This window comes from Lepidothrix coronata, unplaced genomic scaffold, assembly GCF_001604755.1.
Source record: "Lepidothrix coronata isolate B3197 unplaced genomic scaffold, Lepidothrix_coronata-1.0 Scaffold34, whole genome shotgun sequence".
NCBI lineage: Eukaryota > Metazoa > Chordata > Aves > Passeriformes > Pipridae > Lepidothrix > Lepidothrix coronata.
Window position 1 is genome coordinate 2066662 of NW_016690214.1, and position 13462 is coordinate 2080123.

Genomic DNA, 13462 nt, shown 5'->3' on the forward strand with positions numbered 1-13462 from the left:
CACAGCACCAAGGCTGCCAGAGCTCCAGGAGGGTTTGGACAGCGCTCTCAGGGACAGGGTGGGATTGTGGGGGTGTCCTGTGCAGGGCCAGGGGTTGGATTCCATGATCCTTGTGAGTCCCTTGCAACTCAGGATATTCTATGATTAGGGACTGAACCTCTGCTCCCTTCCCCATCCATGTAGGTGGTGACTCGGTCTCTCCTACTTCCAGTTTGACTCACAAATCCCTGTTTTTTAAGCTCCCTACATAAGGGAGATGTTCTCCCCTAAAAATACAACTAAAGGAGATGGTTTCCCCTAAAAATGCAACTGAGGGAAATGTTTCTCCCTGAAAATGCAACTAAGAGAGACACTTTCCCCTAAAAAGTCAACCAAGGGAGATGTTTTTCCCTAAAAAAATGCAACTAAGGGAGATGCTTTCCCCTAAAAATTCGAGCAAGGGAGATGCTTTCCCCTAAAAGTACAGCCAAGGGAGATGTTTTCTCCTAAAAACGCAACAAAAGGAGGTGTTTTCCCTTAAAAATGCAGCTAAAGAACATGTTTGTCCCTAAAAATACAACTAAAGGCGATGGTTTCCTCTAAAAAATGCAATTAAAGGACATGTTTTCTCCTAAATGTGCAACTAACAGAGACGGTTTCCCCTAAAAATTCAACCCAGGGAAATGTCTTTCCCTAAAAGTACAACTAAGAGAGATGTTTTCCTTTAAAAAATGCAACTAAAGAACATGTTTTTCCCTAAAAATGCAACTAAAGGAGATGGTTTCCTCTAAAAAAAATGCAATTAAAGGACATGTTTTCTCCTTGAAAAAAATGCAACTAATGGAGATGGTTTCCCCCTAAAAATTCAACACAGGGAGATGTTTTTCCCTAAAAATCCAACCAAGGTAGACCTTTTTCCCTAAAAACTCAACTCAGGGAGTCCTTTTTCCCTAAAAATTCAACCGAGGGTGATGTTTTCTCCTAAAAGTGCAGCTAAGGGAGATGGTTTCCCCTAAAAAATTCAACCAAGGGAGATGTTCTCCCTCAAAAATGCAACTAAAGAACACGTTTTTCCCTAAAAATACAACTAAAGGTGACTGGTTTCCCTTAAAAATTCAACTAAGGGAGATGCTTTCCCCTAAAAGTACAACTAAGGGAGGCGGTTTCCCCTAAAAAATTCAAGGCAGAGAGACGTTTTTCCCTAAAAACACAACGAAGGGAAACGTTTTCCCTAAAAACACAGCTAAGAAACACGTTCCCTCTACAAATGCAATGAAGGGACACGTTTTCCCTAAAAACACAAACTGAAGGACATGTTTCCCCTAAAAACGCATCATGCCCTGCACCCAAAGGGGGCAAGGACACTCTGGCACCCTCAGGGCGGGGGTACTTCCATATGTGCTCTCCCCATCCGCGGGGATGCTCCAGCGGCGCATCCCGGGGACCCGCTCGGGCACCTGCTCCCCGCGGGGCGCGGGTCCCTGCGGCAGGTGCGGGGCTGGCTGGGGGATCTCCCTCTGTCTCTCTCTCTCTCTGTGTCCCTGGAGGAGCGGGGGGAGCCGCTCCCGCCGCCTGCACCGCCCCTCCCCGCACACGCGGTGCCGCCGCTGGGGCGAGCCGGGCCCGGCGCCGCGCACATGGGCGCTGCGGAGCCGCCGGCGGAGACCGGCTCCAGCCGGTATATAAGGGCTGGGAGCGAGCACCGAGCAGCAGCAGCAGCCGCCGCCGCGGGCAGCGGGAGCAGCAGCGGCCGGCGGGGCAGCGGGGGCCGCCTCCTCGCCGAGGGTCGCCCGCCCGCTCGCCCTCCCCGGGCCATGGGCAGCCCCTGACCCCGCCGCAGCACCGGGTGAGTGGGGCTCCCTCCCTCCCGGGGGAGCGGGGTGGGGGAGGGCTTTGTTTCTCTCTCTCTCTCTCTTTTTTTTTTTTTTTTTTACCCCCCCTTTCTCATTTTTGGCCTCTTTTAAACATTATTCCCCTCTCCCCTCGTCCGCATCCCTGTATTTTTAGCCCGCGGCCCCGGCGATGCAGGAATCAGGGCTGAAATGTTGGGAAAGTGATGCAGGGAAGGGGGGGCCACGCCGGGCCCCTGCGCGCTCCGGCTTCTTAATTTTCAGCTATTTTCCCCCCTCCATCGCCATTTCTTTTAATCTTTAAACGTACAAAACGCACGCCCCAGGTTTGCGGTTTCGGGGTTGGTTTTTCTTCCTTTCCTTTCCTTTTTTTTTTTTTTTTTTTTTCCCTCCTTTCTGTTCCTAAGCGTGCTTCCTCCTAAACCTACTCTCCCCCAGTTCCTCGTGCGGTGACACAGAAATTCACGGCAGCCCCGTCCCCCTTCTCGGGGGTCTCCAGGCACTTCCCACAAAACTTCGGGCCGCCGCCGGGGGTCCCGCCCGTGCCCCTCGCCCCGGCGCGGGGCTGCAGCAGAGCAGCACCGCAGGGATGCAGGAGCCCACGCCTCGCTGCATCCCTGGGAGAAAGGATCCCAAGGGAGCCGCGCACCCGCCATGCAGCAACGCACGGGGGGTCCGCGGGCTGCGGGGACCCCCCTGCCCCGCTCAGGGACCCCTCGCGTGGGCTCCCACCCCCGCCGAGCTCCCGGTGGGCGCCGGTGTCTCGCACTCGCCTGGTCCGCCGAGAGAAGTTGCCCGGGGCGGGGGGGGGCTGGGGCGGCGTGGCCGGAGCCGCTCGGGCTCCGTGCGCCGAGAACGCGGTGCCGAGGAGATCTGAGCAGAAAATGGAGGAGGGAAATGCCTGGTGGCTGCCGGGGCCGGCGGCGCGGGGGGAGAACGCGCAAAGAGCCGCCGGGTCCGCGCGGTGCCCGGGGCGGCCCCCGGGAGGGACCCCCGCGGCCGCCCCTCGGTCCCTGCCCTGGGGTGGCTGCTGGGAGCCAGCGCTGGGGCGTGACCCCGGCACTGCCGTGTCCCCCCACGCAGGTGACACGGTGACACTGGCACTCCCCGCACGGGTGTGGCAGTGACCCCAGCACGGTGACCCCGGCACTGTCCCCCTCCCTGGGCAGGTGTAGCAGTGACCCCAGGACTGTGACCCTGGCGCTGTCCTCCCCCCCATGCAGGCATGGCACTGACCCTGGCACTGTCCCCCTGCAGACTTGTGGCAGCGCTGGAGTTCCACAAGGAGCTCCATGTGGGACAAAAGCTGCCCCTGCACACCCACAGCCCCTGGTGACATGGAGAAGGGCTGAAGAGACCCCCCTGTCATACGGGGTGATCCCCTCCAGCCCCCAATCCCTGGGGGGTGTAAGTGGCCCCAAGGGCTGCAGGGGAGCTGGTGGCAGCAGGGGGTTGTCCCCACCCCCTGTTTTGAGGTGTGGGCAGCTCTGAGCTGCCGCTTTGGGGGCAGACAAGCTCCCCAGGAGTTCCTGTCATCCCAGAGCCAGCGGCTGCAGGATTCTGGACACCACAACATGTGACAGTGGGTTCTGTCACTGACTGATCCTGCGGCAAATGGGTGTCACCGAGGTGTCACCGGGCAGGCAGGGGGTGCAGGGGGGAGGACGGTGCCTCGGGGAGTTCCTGCAGCTCCACCAGCCCACACTGGGTTCTGCGGTGGATCTTTCACGAACTGCACCCACCCACCCCCTCACACCGACAGACAGATGACAGCTCCCGGGCTTGGCTGCTGGGAACAGCCTGCCCGAGTGCTGAGCTGAGAGTTTCTGGTCCTGGGCTCGCAGGGCACCATCAGGGAGGAGCCCGTGGGGTGACAGAGGCAGAAGTATCAGCCCAGCTCCTCTGTTTAATCCCTCAGCAGCACAGGGACTGGCTCGTGGTGCCTTCGGGAATGCTGCAGCTCCTAGACTGTGCCTCTTTCAACAAAATTCAGCTTAAACTCATGCCTGGCTCCCTGTCCCCTCTTTTCCAGGTCCAAAATGACGGTCAAAGCTGTAAAAATGCCGTGCACCTCTGCAAACGTTTATACTAAAGTGCCTGACGGAGGATGGGGCTGGACAGTTGCTTTTGCATTCTTTGTTGTGGAAGCCCTGACATACGGCATCATAAAATCATTTGGAGTCTTCTTCAATGATCTGATGGAAAGCTTTGACGAAACCAACAGCAGGATATCATGGATAATATCCATATGTGTGTTTGTGCAGACCTTCACAGGTAAGAGGAGCAGGTGCAAGGGGCAGCCGTACTGCTGACTCAGCAAACAAGGACCTGGCACCCGTGACTTTCGTGCCTCTAATGGCTCCACTATAAATTAAATAACAGCCATAAAGCTCAGAGGCTTCATGAAATGCTAAGAAATGTCTGTCTCACCCTTTGAGCCCTGACTCATGTCCTTGCATGGTGCAGGGACATGGTCCATGTCACTGGCCTTGGCCCGGCTGTTCAGGTCTCACCAGCAAGGGGCAAAAACCGGGGTTTTGAAACCAAACTCTGCAGTGAAAAGGATTAGAAGCAGCTGGAGCCTTGCTGAAATCCGCTGGTGTCTGGGGATGTGGCTGCAGGTTTGTCCCAGGCTCCCATGCACTCGTCTTTAAGTCTCTTGTGATGATTTTTTTAGCACGTCCTAAGTGCCACGAGAGCTGTGCAGCACCCCAAGGATGGCCCCGGGGTGACACGGTGCTGTGCGGGGAGGTGGCACAGCAGGGGGACCTGGGCAGGAGTGTGAGAAGAGCCTCTGAAGGAGACGTGACTGGTGAAGCTGCTGCGTTGGGTGTTGACCAGGGCTCTCTCCCTCCCCAGCTCCTCTGTCGACGGTGCTCAGCAACCGCTTCGGTCACCGCTTGGTGGTGATGGCCGGGGGGCTGCTCATCAGCACCGGGATGGTCATCGCCGCCTTCGCCCGCTCTGTCGTGGACATGTATGTCACCATCGGCATCATCTCCGGTGAGTCATCCTCTGCTCTACCTGGCCAACGCTCCCCGTGCTCTCCCGCAGCCTCCCGCAAACCACGGGGGTTTTACCCCCCGTGACAGGGGGAGTGCTTAACGCTGCTGCCCCTCCGGAGCTGACCTCGCCCTCCTGGGAGGGGGGTTAAGCTGGGCTCTGGGCTTGGCTTTCTACCCTCTCACCCTGGGGACCACCCTGGGACGTGGTCCTGTGCTCGTGCAGCTGTACTGGACGCTTCTCATGGACTGGGATCGCTGGGGAGACCAAACTGCTCGTGGGGTCAGATCCTCTTAACCTCTGCCTCTGTCTCTTTTTTTTCTTTTCCTGATACTTTTCCCCCTCTCCAGCCTGGTCTGGGTGTCCTGCTCCCATCTGTGTCCAGGAGCTTGCCTTGCTTAGGGGAACAGTTGCTACAGCCTCAAACTCTTTAGGCAGATGAGGTCCTGAAAGTGGACCCCCCTGGCTGCTTTGTAGCAGAAGGCATTATCTGGCAGGTTTGGGAGGCTGGGTCTCTTGGGTTTTTACTTTCCTCTTTTCTTTTTCTTTCCTCCCCCCTCCAATTTACAAAAAAAGTAACATTCTGGTTTCCCCAATGATTTTCTTCCAGGGTGACTTGCTGAGTTGGCCGAAATGATACTGTGTAATCACCAACCGGGAAAGCCGACTTAAGGTGTTCTTGCATCGGTGTTTCCCCCTCCTTTACTTGTTGTTATGGCAATTTTTGGCATTTATTCACAGGCCTTGGATACTGCCTCTCCTTCCTCCCGACTGTCACCATTTTATCACAGTATTTTGACAAAAGGCGCTCGCTGGTCACAGCAGTGGCATCTACAGGGGAATGTTTCGCCGTCTTCTCCTTCGCACCAGGTACAGTTGCCCACGTGCTGGGAGTTCACATGTGCACGCCTAAAGCTCAGCACTGCTCCCCTCTCCTTTTCCCAAGCAAATGGGAGCCAGAGGGGACTGAGGGAGTTGGTGCCCGGGGACCTGCTAAAGCCCACAGGTTGTTGCTCATGTGCCCATGGCACTCGTGCCCTGCAGGCAGGGTGACAAATAATCCTAGAGCCAGGTCTAACACTGCCTCTAACACTGCCCGAGCCGTCCCCAGCGGGATCTGCCAGCGCAGGACATGCCTGGCTGATACACAGCCCGATGGGCTCCCTATATAGATCTGGCAGGCTAAAAATAAGACAGAGAAACTTCAGCTATTTAAAACACACACAGTGCACACATAACTGCCCCTAAAGGTTAGTGGGCTTGTGCTTAGCACTGGCTGCTGAGCTGCTCCAGCCTTTTGGGGACCTGTCCCCAGGCAGCATGTCCCTGTCACTGCCTGTCCTTGGCTGCTCAGGTGGTCCTGCTGTGCATGTGTGCTTTCAGCTAATCCCCGGTGCAAAGCTGCTTTGGTTGCACGTGAAGGCTGGTAATTCAGCAGTGACATGCACCTCTGAGTAGGGCTCAGGGACTTCCTCTGGCAGCTGGTTTCAGGGTGGGGTCAGCTGAGAGAGGAAACTCAAGTGTTGAGTTTGCGCTCCTTCACTAAAAATAACACCCCCTTCACCCCCAAATTCAGAAGGGGCTGCCTAGAGGGTGGCTTCTGCTAGCCAGGTGGTAAACACAGCTTCTAGCTTTTGTCTGCTGCAGCTGAGGGGAGGAAGGTGGGTGCCAGACCCCTGAGCAGGAGGGACCCCCTGCTCAGCCTTTGCAGAGCCAAGGTGCCTGGAACCTTCCAGTGGTAAAACTCAAAGTGACTTCCCCGGCTGTAAATTCAACTCCTTGATGTAACTGCAGGCTTTCCTAGTTACACTTTCTTCTTCCTCTTGCCCTCTTCCCTCAGCAATCACAGCTCTGAAGGAGCAGATTGGCTGGAGATACAGCCTGCTTTCTGTCGGGGTGCTGCAGCTTGGCATCACCGTCTGCGGATCGCTGCTGCGACCCATCATCATCAAAGAGCAAGAAGAAGTGAAAGCACAGCCTCCAGAAGAGTCCACCGAGACAAAGTACATGCTTGAAAATGAGCAAACATGCACCTCAATAGAGTCCATAGACTCAGGAGTCGATATAACTACCTCACCCAGCAATGTGCCTGGAAAAACCAAAGCAGAGCCGAAAAGTGAAGAACCAAAGCAACACGGACAGATTCCCGTTGAAAATAACAGCACCCCTCCAGAACCAAAAACCAAACTACTGGACTTCTCTGTGATGAGAGACTATAGCTTTATCTGTTATGCATTCTTTGGCCTGTTTGCAACCCTGGGCTTCTTCGCTCCCTCCCTCTACATCATCCCCCTGAGTCTCAGCCTGGGCATCGGCAAGGACCACTCGGCGTACATCCTGTCGGCCATGGCCATCGCCGAGGTCTTCGGGAGGATTTTTGCTGGCTGGGTTCTCAACAAGAAGCCCATCCGCAAGATCTACATCGAACTCATCTGTGTCATCCTGCTGTCTGTAGCATTGTTTGCCTTCCCTTTTGCCTCCGAGTTCTGGGGCTTGATGACATGTAGCATTTATTTTGGGTTCATGCTCGGCACGGTGGCGGGCACACATATTCCCCTCCTGGCAGAAGACGATGTGGTCGGCATTGAAAAGATGTCTTCTGCAGCTGGAGTCTACGTCTTCATTCAAAGCTTAGCTGGGTTGGCTGGACCACCCATTGCAGGTAACTCTCAAACTTTGATCTTAATTTGTTTTTTGAAATGTTTGACGGCTGTTGGTGCTGATCTCTGCCTAGAAAGGGTTCTGGCAGCGCTAATCACAGCACTATCCTAAGAGCCCTGCAACTACTATTAGAGACTCTGGGAGCCAGAAGACTGCTGCAATGCAGCTCTGCAGAGTCCCACGGATGAGGCAGTCTCCACTGAGGAACCTCAGAGGGAAGGGAAATACTGCAGTGCTACCCTGATCCTGTTAGAAACCCAAACCTGGCATCACTTCAGGCTCTAGCGACCAGCAGAGGCGAATCCCTCTTGCTGTGCCTGTGTCTGTGCCACACACTGCAGAGAGGGGAAGTCTCTATCAGAACAAACAGATGCTTGATGCATCTCGGGCTTAGAGTCCCTGCGGTGCCCAGAGGCTTCTGACTTGCCTGAAGATGACACCACGTACCCCTGAACACAGTGGGTTTACTTTTGTAAAGTGGCATCTGTTTATCACTGCGTTCTGCCTGCAGATGAAGTGATGCAGAGGCACCAGGATTAAAAATCTGCAGGAAGGACAGCTGGGCAGGGGAGAGGGGAGTTGGCTGGGTCTAACTGCTGTGATTGTTTTTTGTAGGTGTCTTAGTGGATACGACTAAGAACTACAGCTCAGCCTTCTACTCCTGTGCTGCTGGCATGGTCCTGGGGGCCGTGTTTCTGGCCCTGGTGAGGCCGTGCAAGACTGGGCTGTGCCGCCGCCACCACCACCACCACCACCAGCAGCAGCAGGTGGAGGAGAGCCCACCAGGGCCCCCACCAGAATTACCAGATGACTTTATAGACATGGATATTGGAAAAGCAGAAAATTCAGGAAAAGGCTCTGACAGCGTGGTATAAAAAAAAAAACAAAAACAAACTCTGTTCCTTTCTCCATCTAATGTACTCGGCGTAAGGCTGGGGAAAATGTCAGCTCTGCTCCACGTTTTAAAACTACATTCTAAAGGGAATGTGAAATTTTAAATGTGAACAGTTGCTACCAACAACTTTTTTTTTTTTTTTGTTAAATATTAGACAGAACTTTTTTAACCAACAATGGAAAGCTCCATAAAAAATACGGATAGCCACGTAAAAATAACTCCTGTCTAGCATGAAGATGTGATGCACACTCTTGCTTTCCTGATAACAAGCATAGGTAAAGGTTCAACTGATCCCATAAATACTGACAACAGCAACAGCAGAAGCAGCTCAGCCTCTGACTGTCACCCATCCCCTAGCACAAATTCCACACAGACCAGAAACCAATGATACAAACTGGAGACAAGCATTTCATACACCACCAGTAGCCAACTGAATCTTCTTCTGGAGGGATACAGACTCATGTTTTAGCTTTGAGGAGGAGGCTAGGCTAGATAGCTGACACTTAGAAACCATTGCTAATGATCTTAACTTGAATGTCACAAATGCTGGGAAATCAAAGGCTCCGTGTCTCTTTATGGCCAGTTTTTACTGCACGTATTTTCCTGAGATCATTTTTCTTCTCCTGATTGGGATCCCTAGAACTGTTTTCTATTGATAGTCAGATCTGATGTACTGTTTCTAATTTAACTAGTATTTATTAATTTATTCTGAGATTGTTAAAGGAGGTTAGCTTAAATAACTGGAGAGGAAAAATGATCTTCTGCATAACGGAAAGCTGTCTTTACATCATTCTCTTCAATGCCTATCTTGTATTGCTTGTGAAATTGTTGGGGAAATTACTTTTACAGCATAAAGTGTAGCTGTTTTCAATAGGTAAGTCTTAAGTAACCCAGTTATTTAAAAAGGAAAAAAAAATAATAAACTACAGATCCAGCATCTCTTTCCACGGAAAAAGGCTCAGCAGGTGCCAGTGGACGTGGCACCACTGCAGAACCAGCCCACCCCGCAGGGAGGATTTGGCCCAGTGTGTCTTAATGTACCCAAACCCCTCGCTCACAGGTGCACCAGGAAACCTCTGCCTCATCCCCGATGGAATGTGGGACCCCCACGTCACCCAGCCCCTCACTCCCCACATCTGTGGGGTCACGGGGCGGCCGGGCCGAGCTGCACCCCCTTCCCCAGCTCTCCCTGCTCCCCCAAAGGCAGCAAGAGGCTTTGTTTCGTTTTTTTTTTTGCTGCTGACATCGGTGAGAAGCGAAGTGGAGCCTGTGCACCTCGATGGCACAAAGGGAACGACAAAAGACAACGGAGGAGCTGTTCATTTAGTCTTAACAGGAGAGATTCCTGCTCACGGTGACACGAGCTTGCTTACCCCACCTATATGCATCTTCTCGCCTCTAGGCAACTCAGGGGGACAAATCAAACAAGTCTGTTTCGGTTTGGAAGGAAAGCCAAACCACCATTTCTGTGTATTTCAAGTGGAAGTGGCATCATCCATTAACTGCTACGCTGACCTGTCTGTGTTTTACCAGCCATAAGAAATGTGGGACAATCTGTGTAAAAAAGAAAAAAAAAAAAAAAAAGAGAACAACCTCTTTTTGGGAAGGTGCTTGATTTGTTTTTTTTTTCTGTCTTAGATGTCCGGGGGAAAAAAAAAAAAAAAAAAAAAAAAAAAAAAGGAAAAAAAAAAGAGAAAAAAAAAAAAAAAAAAAAGAAGAGAAACAGGCACTCTTGCAAGTGGCTGGAGCAATTCATCCTCACTGCCCGAGACCCATGGTCTCGCGTCCTTCCTCTGCCTCAGCACTTTATCACGGCCAGCAGAACCTCGCTGCGTTGCACCCAGGACTGGAAGACCCCCCCTTACAGAGAACTAAGAGTTGTGTGAAAATCAGTGATTAACGAACAAATAACCACGTCGCGTTAAAAAGATGTGCTTTTTTTTTTTTTTTATTTATTGTTTTAATTTATGATACTTCAAGCGTTTTGGTAAACGTTCTGTAGCCTGTAATTGTAAGGTTATTGAAGTCTTTGTGACACGAGACCTCACTACAGCACTTTGCTATTCCAACTGCTTGGAAGTGGAAATAAGGCCTCCAGGTTTTGCGTGTGTGTGGAAGCTCCCTGTTCTGCAGATTTGCGAGGTTCTACTGTAACTTAGGTTTGGTTGTTTTTTTGTTTTTTTTTTTTTTACAACATTTTCCAATACAGATCAAATAATATGTATGTCACTGACCTCACAGTCCATTTCTGTTCCTGTCTGTGTAGCAGCACGAGCAGGGGAGCGAGTGATGAGTATGTGTGTGTGCGGGCGCAGCAGACCCACAAGCAGGATTTACTGATTTGTTTGTAACGTACCCAGTGGACTCTGGAAATACTCTAAACACTGAGACTTGCAATAAACTCTTTCTTTTTTTTCTTGGGTTTTTTTTCTCCCCCTTTTTTTTTTTTAATAATAAACACAGTGAAGAAACTTTCCTCCTCTCCCTCTTCTCCATCCCTGGGGTGTCCCAAAGCCTTCTCCCTGCGGGTTTGTTGCGGGATCAAGCCCGTTGCATCCCCTCCCAAAGTGCTCTCCCAGCGTGGCTGTCACAATGCCACTTCTCCAGCCTGAAGTGGCTGTGCTTTCCCTGCACATTGGGCAATCCGAGTTCTTTAAATGAGCTGCCTGGAAGCTGCGGATTAGTGCTGACCTCAAGGGTGCTCTTGTAAACTCTTACCCGGGGAGCCCTGATTAGAGGGAGCCTTTTCTTTTCCTGAGTGGTGCCTGAATTGGTGGCACTTAGGAACATTACCCTCGTGCCTTCAAGAAGCACGCAATCATGTAATTATTTTATCATCTCTGAATTGCTGAATACTTTCCCCATGCCGGGCTAAGCAACTTGTGTATCAGAAAATCTACTTAAAAAAAAAAAAAGCCACTAAATAGCAGAACAGTCGCACTAAGGAGCAATTTTCTCTCCCTCAAACCTAATTTCTTTTTACGCCAGAGAGAGACGCCCTTCCCCGCTTACCCTGCGACTCCCAACATCACCAAACCCTCCAAGGAGCAACTGCCACAGCCCAAATATCACTGCATGCATTAGATTTGCAAATGAACTACTTGCTGAAGGAATCATCACAGCCGCTGATGTGTGTTAAGTACGATCTGTTTTTGTTCTGGTTGCAAAAGTCCTAGAACAGAGGTGATCCGTGCATGCAAGCAGGGCAGACTCCAGCACAAATACCAAAGTCTCGGGAAGCTAATCTGTCCAAATTTGACTCTGACTCAACTGCAGCAGTGAACAAACATTATTTGCAACAGTTTCCTCAAAAACAACCCCCTCAGAAAAAGGCGTTACAAAGGTTGCACACAGTTCACATAAATAAAAGCAACATTTAACTGTGGCACTATCAGATGTCTCTGCCTGCACAGAAAGATTTTAGAGTCGTTTTTCCCACCTGGTTTACATTAATTGCCCGTGACCTTCTCTGTTATCCTGGTACAAAGGCATTAAGGCCAGAACAAAATAGGATAAGAACATATTTATTCAAGTAGCACTGCATGTCTACTTTGTACCACGGTAAATAAGAGGAGAATGTGGGGCAGGACTTGCTTCAGCAGTCCTTGCTATTCCTCTCCAAAAGGGTTGTATAAACTCTTGCAGTCAATGAGGCCAGTGACAGCCAAATGTAAATAGAGGAAATTACACAAGGTCAGCTTGGGGGAGGCCAGAAGCCCTCAGACCGTAGGTATCTGTCCTTTCTAAAGCAGAAAGGAAGCTGGAAAGTGGGGGGTTGTTTGTTGGTTTGGGGTCTTTAAAAAAAAAAAAAATACAAACCCAAAAAACAACCAAAAGACAAACCCACTTTTTCCATTTGAAATTAAAAGGAAGGGGAGCCTCTTGTTCTTTTTGCACTTATTTTAGCTAAGCTGACACCAGGTTCTTAAGGGGACAAATGAATCTTTAAAAATAGCTCAACTGGTTCTGGAAAGAAAGCAAAGTAGGTGCTTACAAAACAGCCTGAATGTTATAACGCGTCCCTTCAGATGTTACTTGTTACCATCTGAGATCATCGTGTTCCAGCTGCCTGTAGTAAACATGACCTGAATTCTCACAGTGATGCAAGCCCAGCAGCAGCCACCCCATCCTTCCTTCCTCTTCAAGACTCATCCTAAAGATGCTTCACAGGTTGGGTTTAGGGAAACATCCCTTTAACTTCTGGCTTGGTTTGAGGGCTGGGGGAGCAAGTGCTGCTGCCCAGAGGGATTGTGTTATATGTGATGTCCACATCAAAAGACAGGGCCCTTCAGGAAGAAATTCAGGAGGAATTTCTTCATGGAAAGGGTGGTCAGGCATTGGAAGGGGCTGCCCAGGGAGGTGGGGGAGTCACCATCCCTGGAGGTGTCCAAGGAATGACTGACTGGGCACGTCACTCAGTGCTCTGGTTTAACTGACATGGTGGTGTTTGGTCAAAGACTTGATGATCTTGGAGGTCTTTTCCAACCCTGGTGACTATGATTCCATGACCCCTGGTTCCCACTGGGACCCTGCACCAGACACACAGGAAAGGCTCCTTGGGCATTCCAAGCTGCTGTTGGTTCCCAAAGCCAGTTTGCAGCCGTGATGCCCTTGTGCTTCCCGCCAATCCAGGCCTCCTCTGGGCATCCTGGCAGCAAACCACCCAGTTTCCCCCTCCCCAGTTTCATTCCCATGGACTTCTACTTGCAGGATCTGCAAATCTGCGGCCGCACCAGCATAAAGCTCACTCTGCAAATTGCAGTAAGTCATCTAATAAATCAAATGCAATCCCCCCCCCTTCCTACTGCAGTCGACGAGCTCCAGTTACAACAATTTGTGGTAAAATATTACTCACCAGCACTTTGGCCCGTGCGAGGCAGCTCTGCCTCGGTACAGACAGCCCCTAAATCACAGCTTTGTCACAGAAGCCACAAGCATAACCAAAAGACTTATTACACGCAGACACTCCGAGGAGAAGGCCAAGGAGACAATAGTTCCCTTCGCTTCCTTTTGTCAGAGCTTTCATTAATGTCGTGAACGTCTTTTTTTCTGCTTCGTCCGCTGCTGGGTGCTT

General features: G+C 51.3%; 1 protein-coding gene across 1 annotated transcript; it reads left to right on the forward strand.

Moving 5' to 3' along the window:
• Window positions 1–1690: 1690 nt before the first annotated feature.
• SLC16A6 (solute carrier family 16 member 6) lies at window positions 1691–9981 on the forward strand. The gene is made up of 6 exons (XM_017812106.1): window positions 1691–1825; window positions 3862–4103; window positions 4689–4832; window positions 5574–5702; window positions 6673–7494; window positions 8109–9981. Exons 2-6 carry the CDS (start codon window positions 3869–3871, stop codon window positions 8366–8368), a joined length of 1590 nt encoding a protein of 529 aa, XP_017667595.1. The 5' UTR covers window positions 1691–1825; window positions 3862–3868; the 3' UTR covers window positions 8369–9981.
• Window positions 9982–13462: the final 3481 nt, after the last annotated feature.

Coding starts and splice junctions, on each gene's coding strand:
- SLC16A6 (XM_017812106.1), top strand. CDS start 3,869: ATGACGGTCAAAGCTGTAAAAATGCCGTGCACCTCTGCAAACGTTTAT. Junction 4,104..4,688: donor GTTTGTGCAGACCTTCACAG/GTAAGAGGAGCA, acceptor CTCCCTCCCCAG/CTCCTCTGTCGACGGTGCTC. Junction 5,703..6,672: donor CGTCTTCTCCTTCGCACCAG/GTACAGTTGCCC, acceptor CTCTTCCCTCAG/CAATCACAGCTCTGAAGGAG.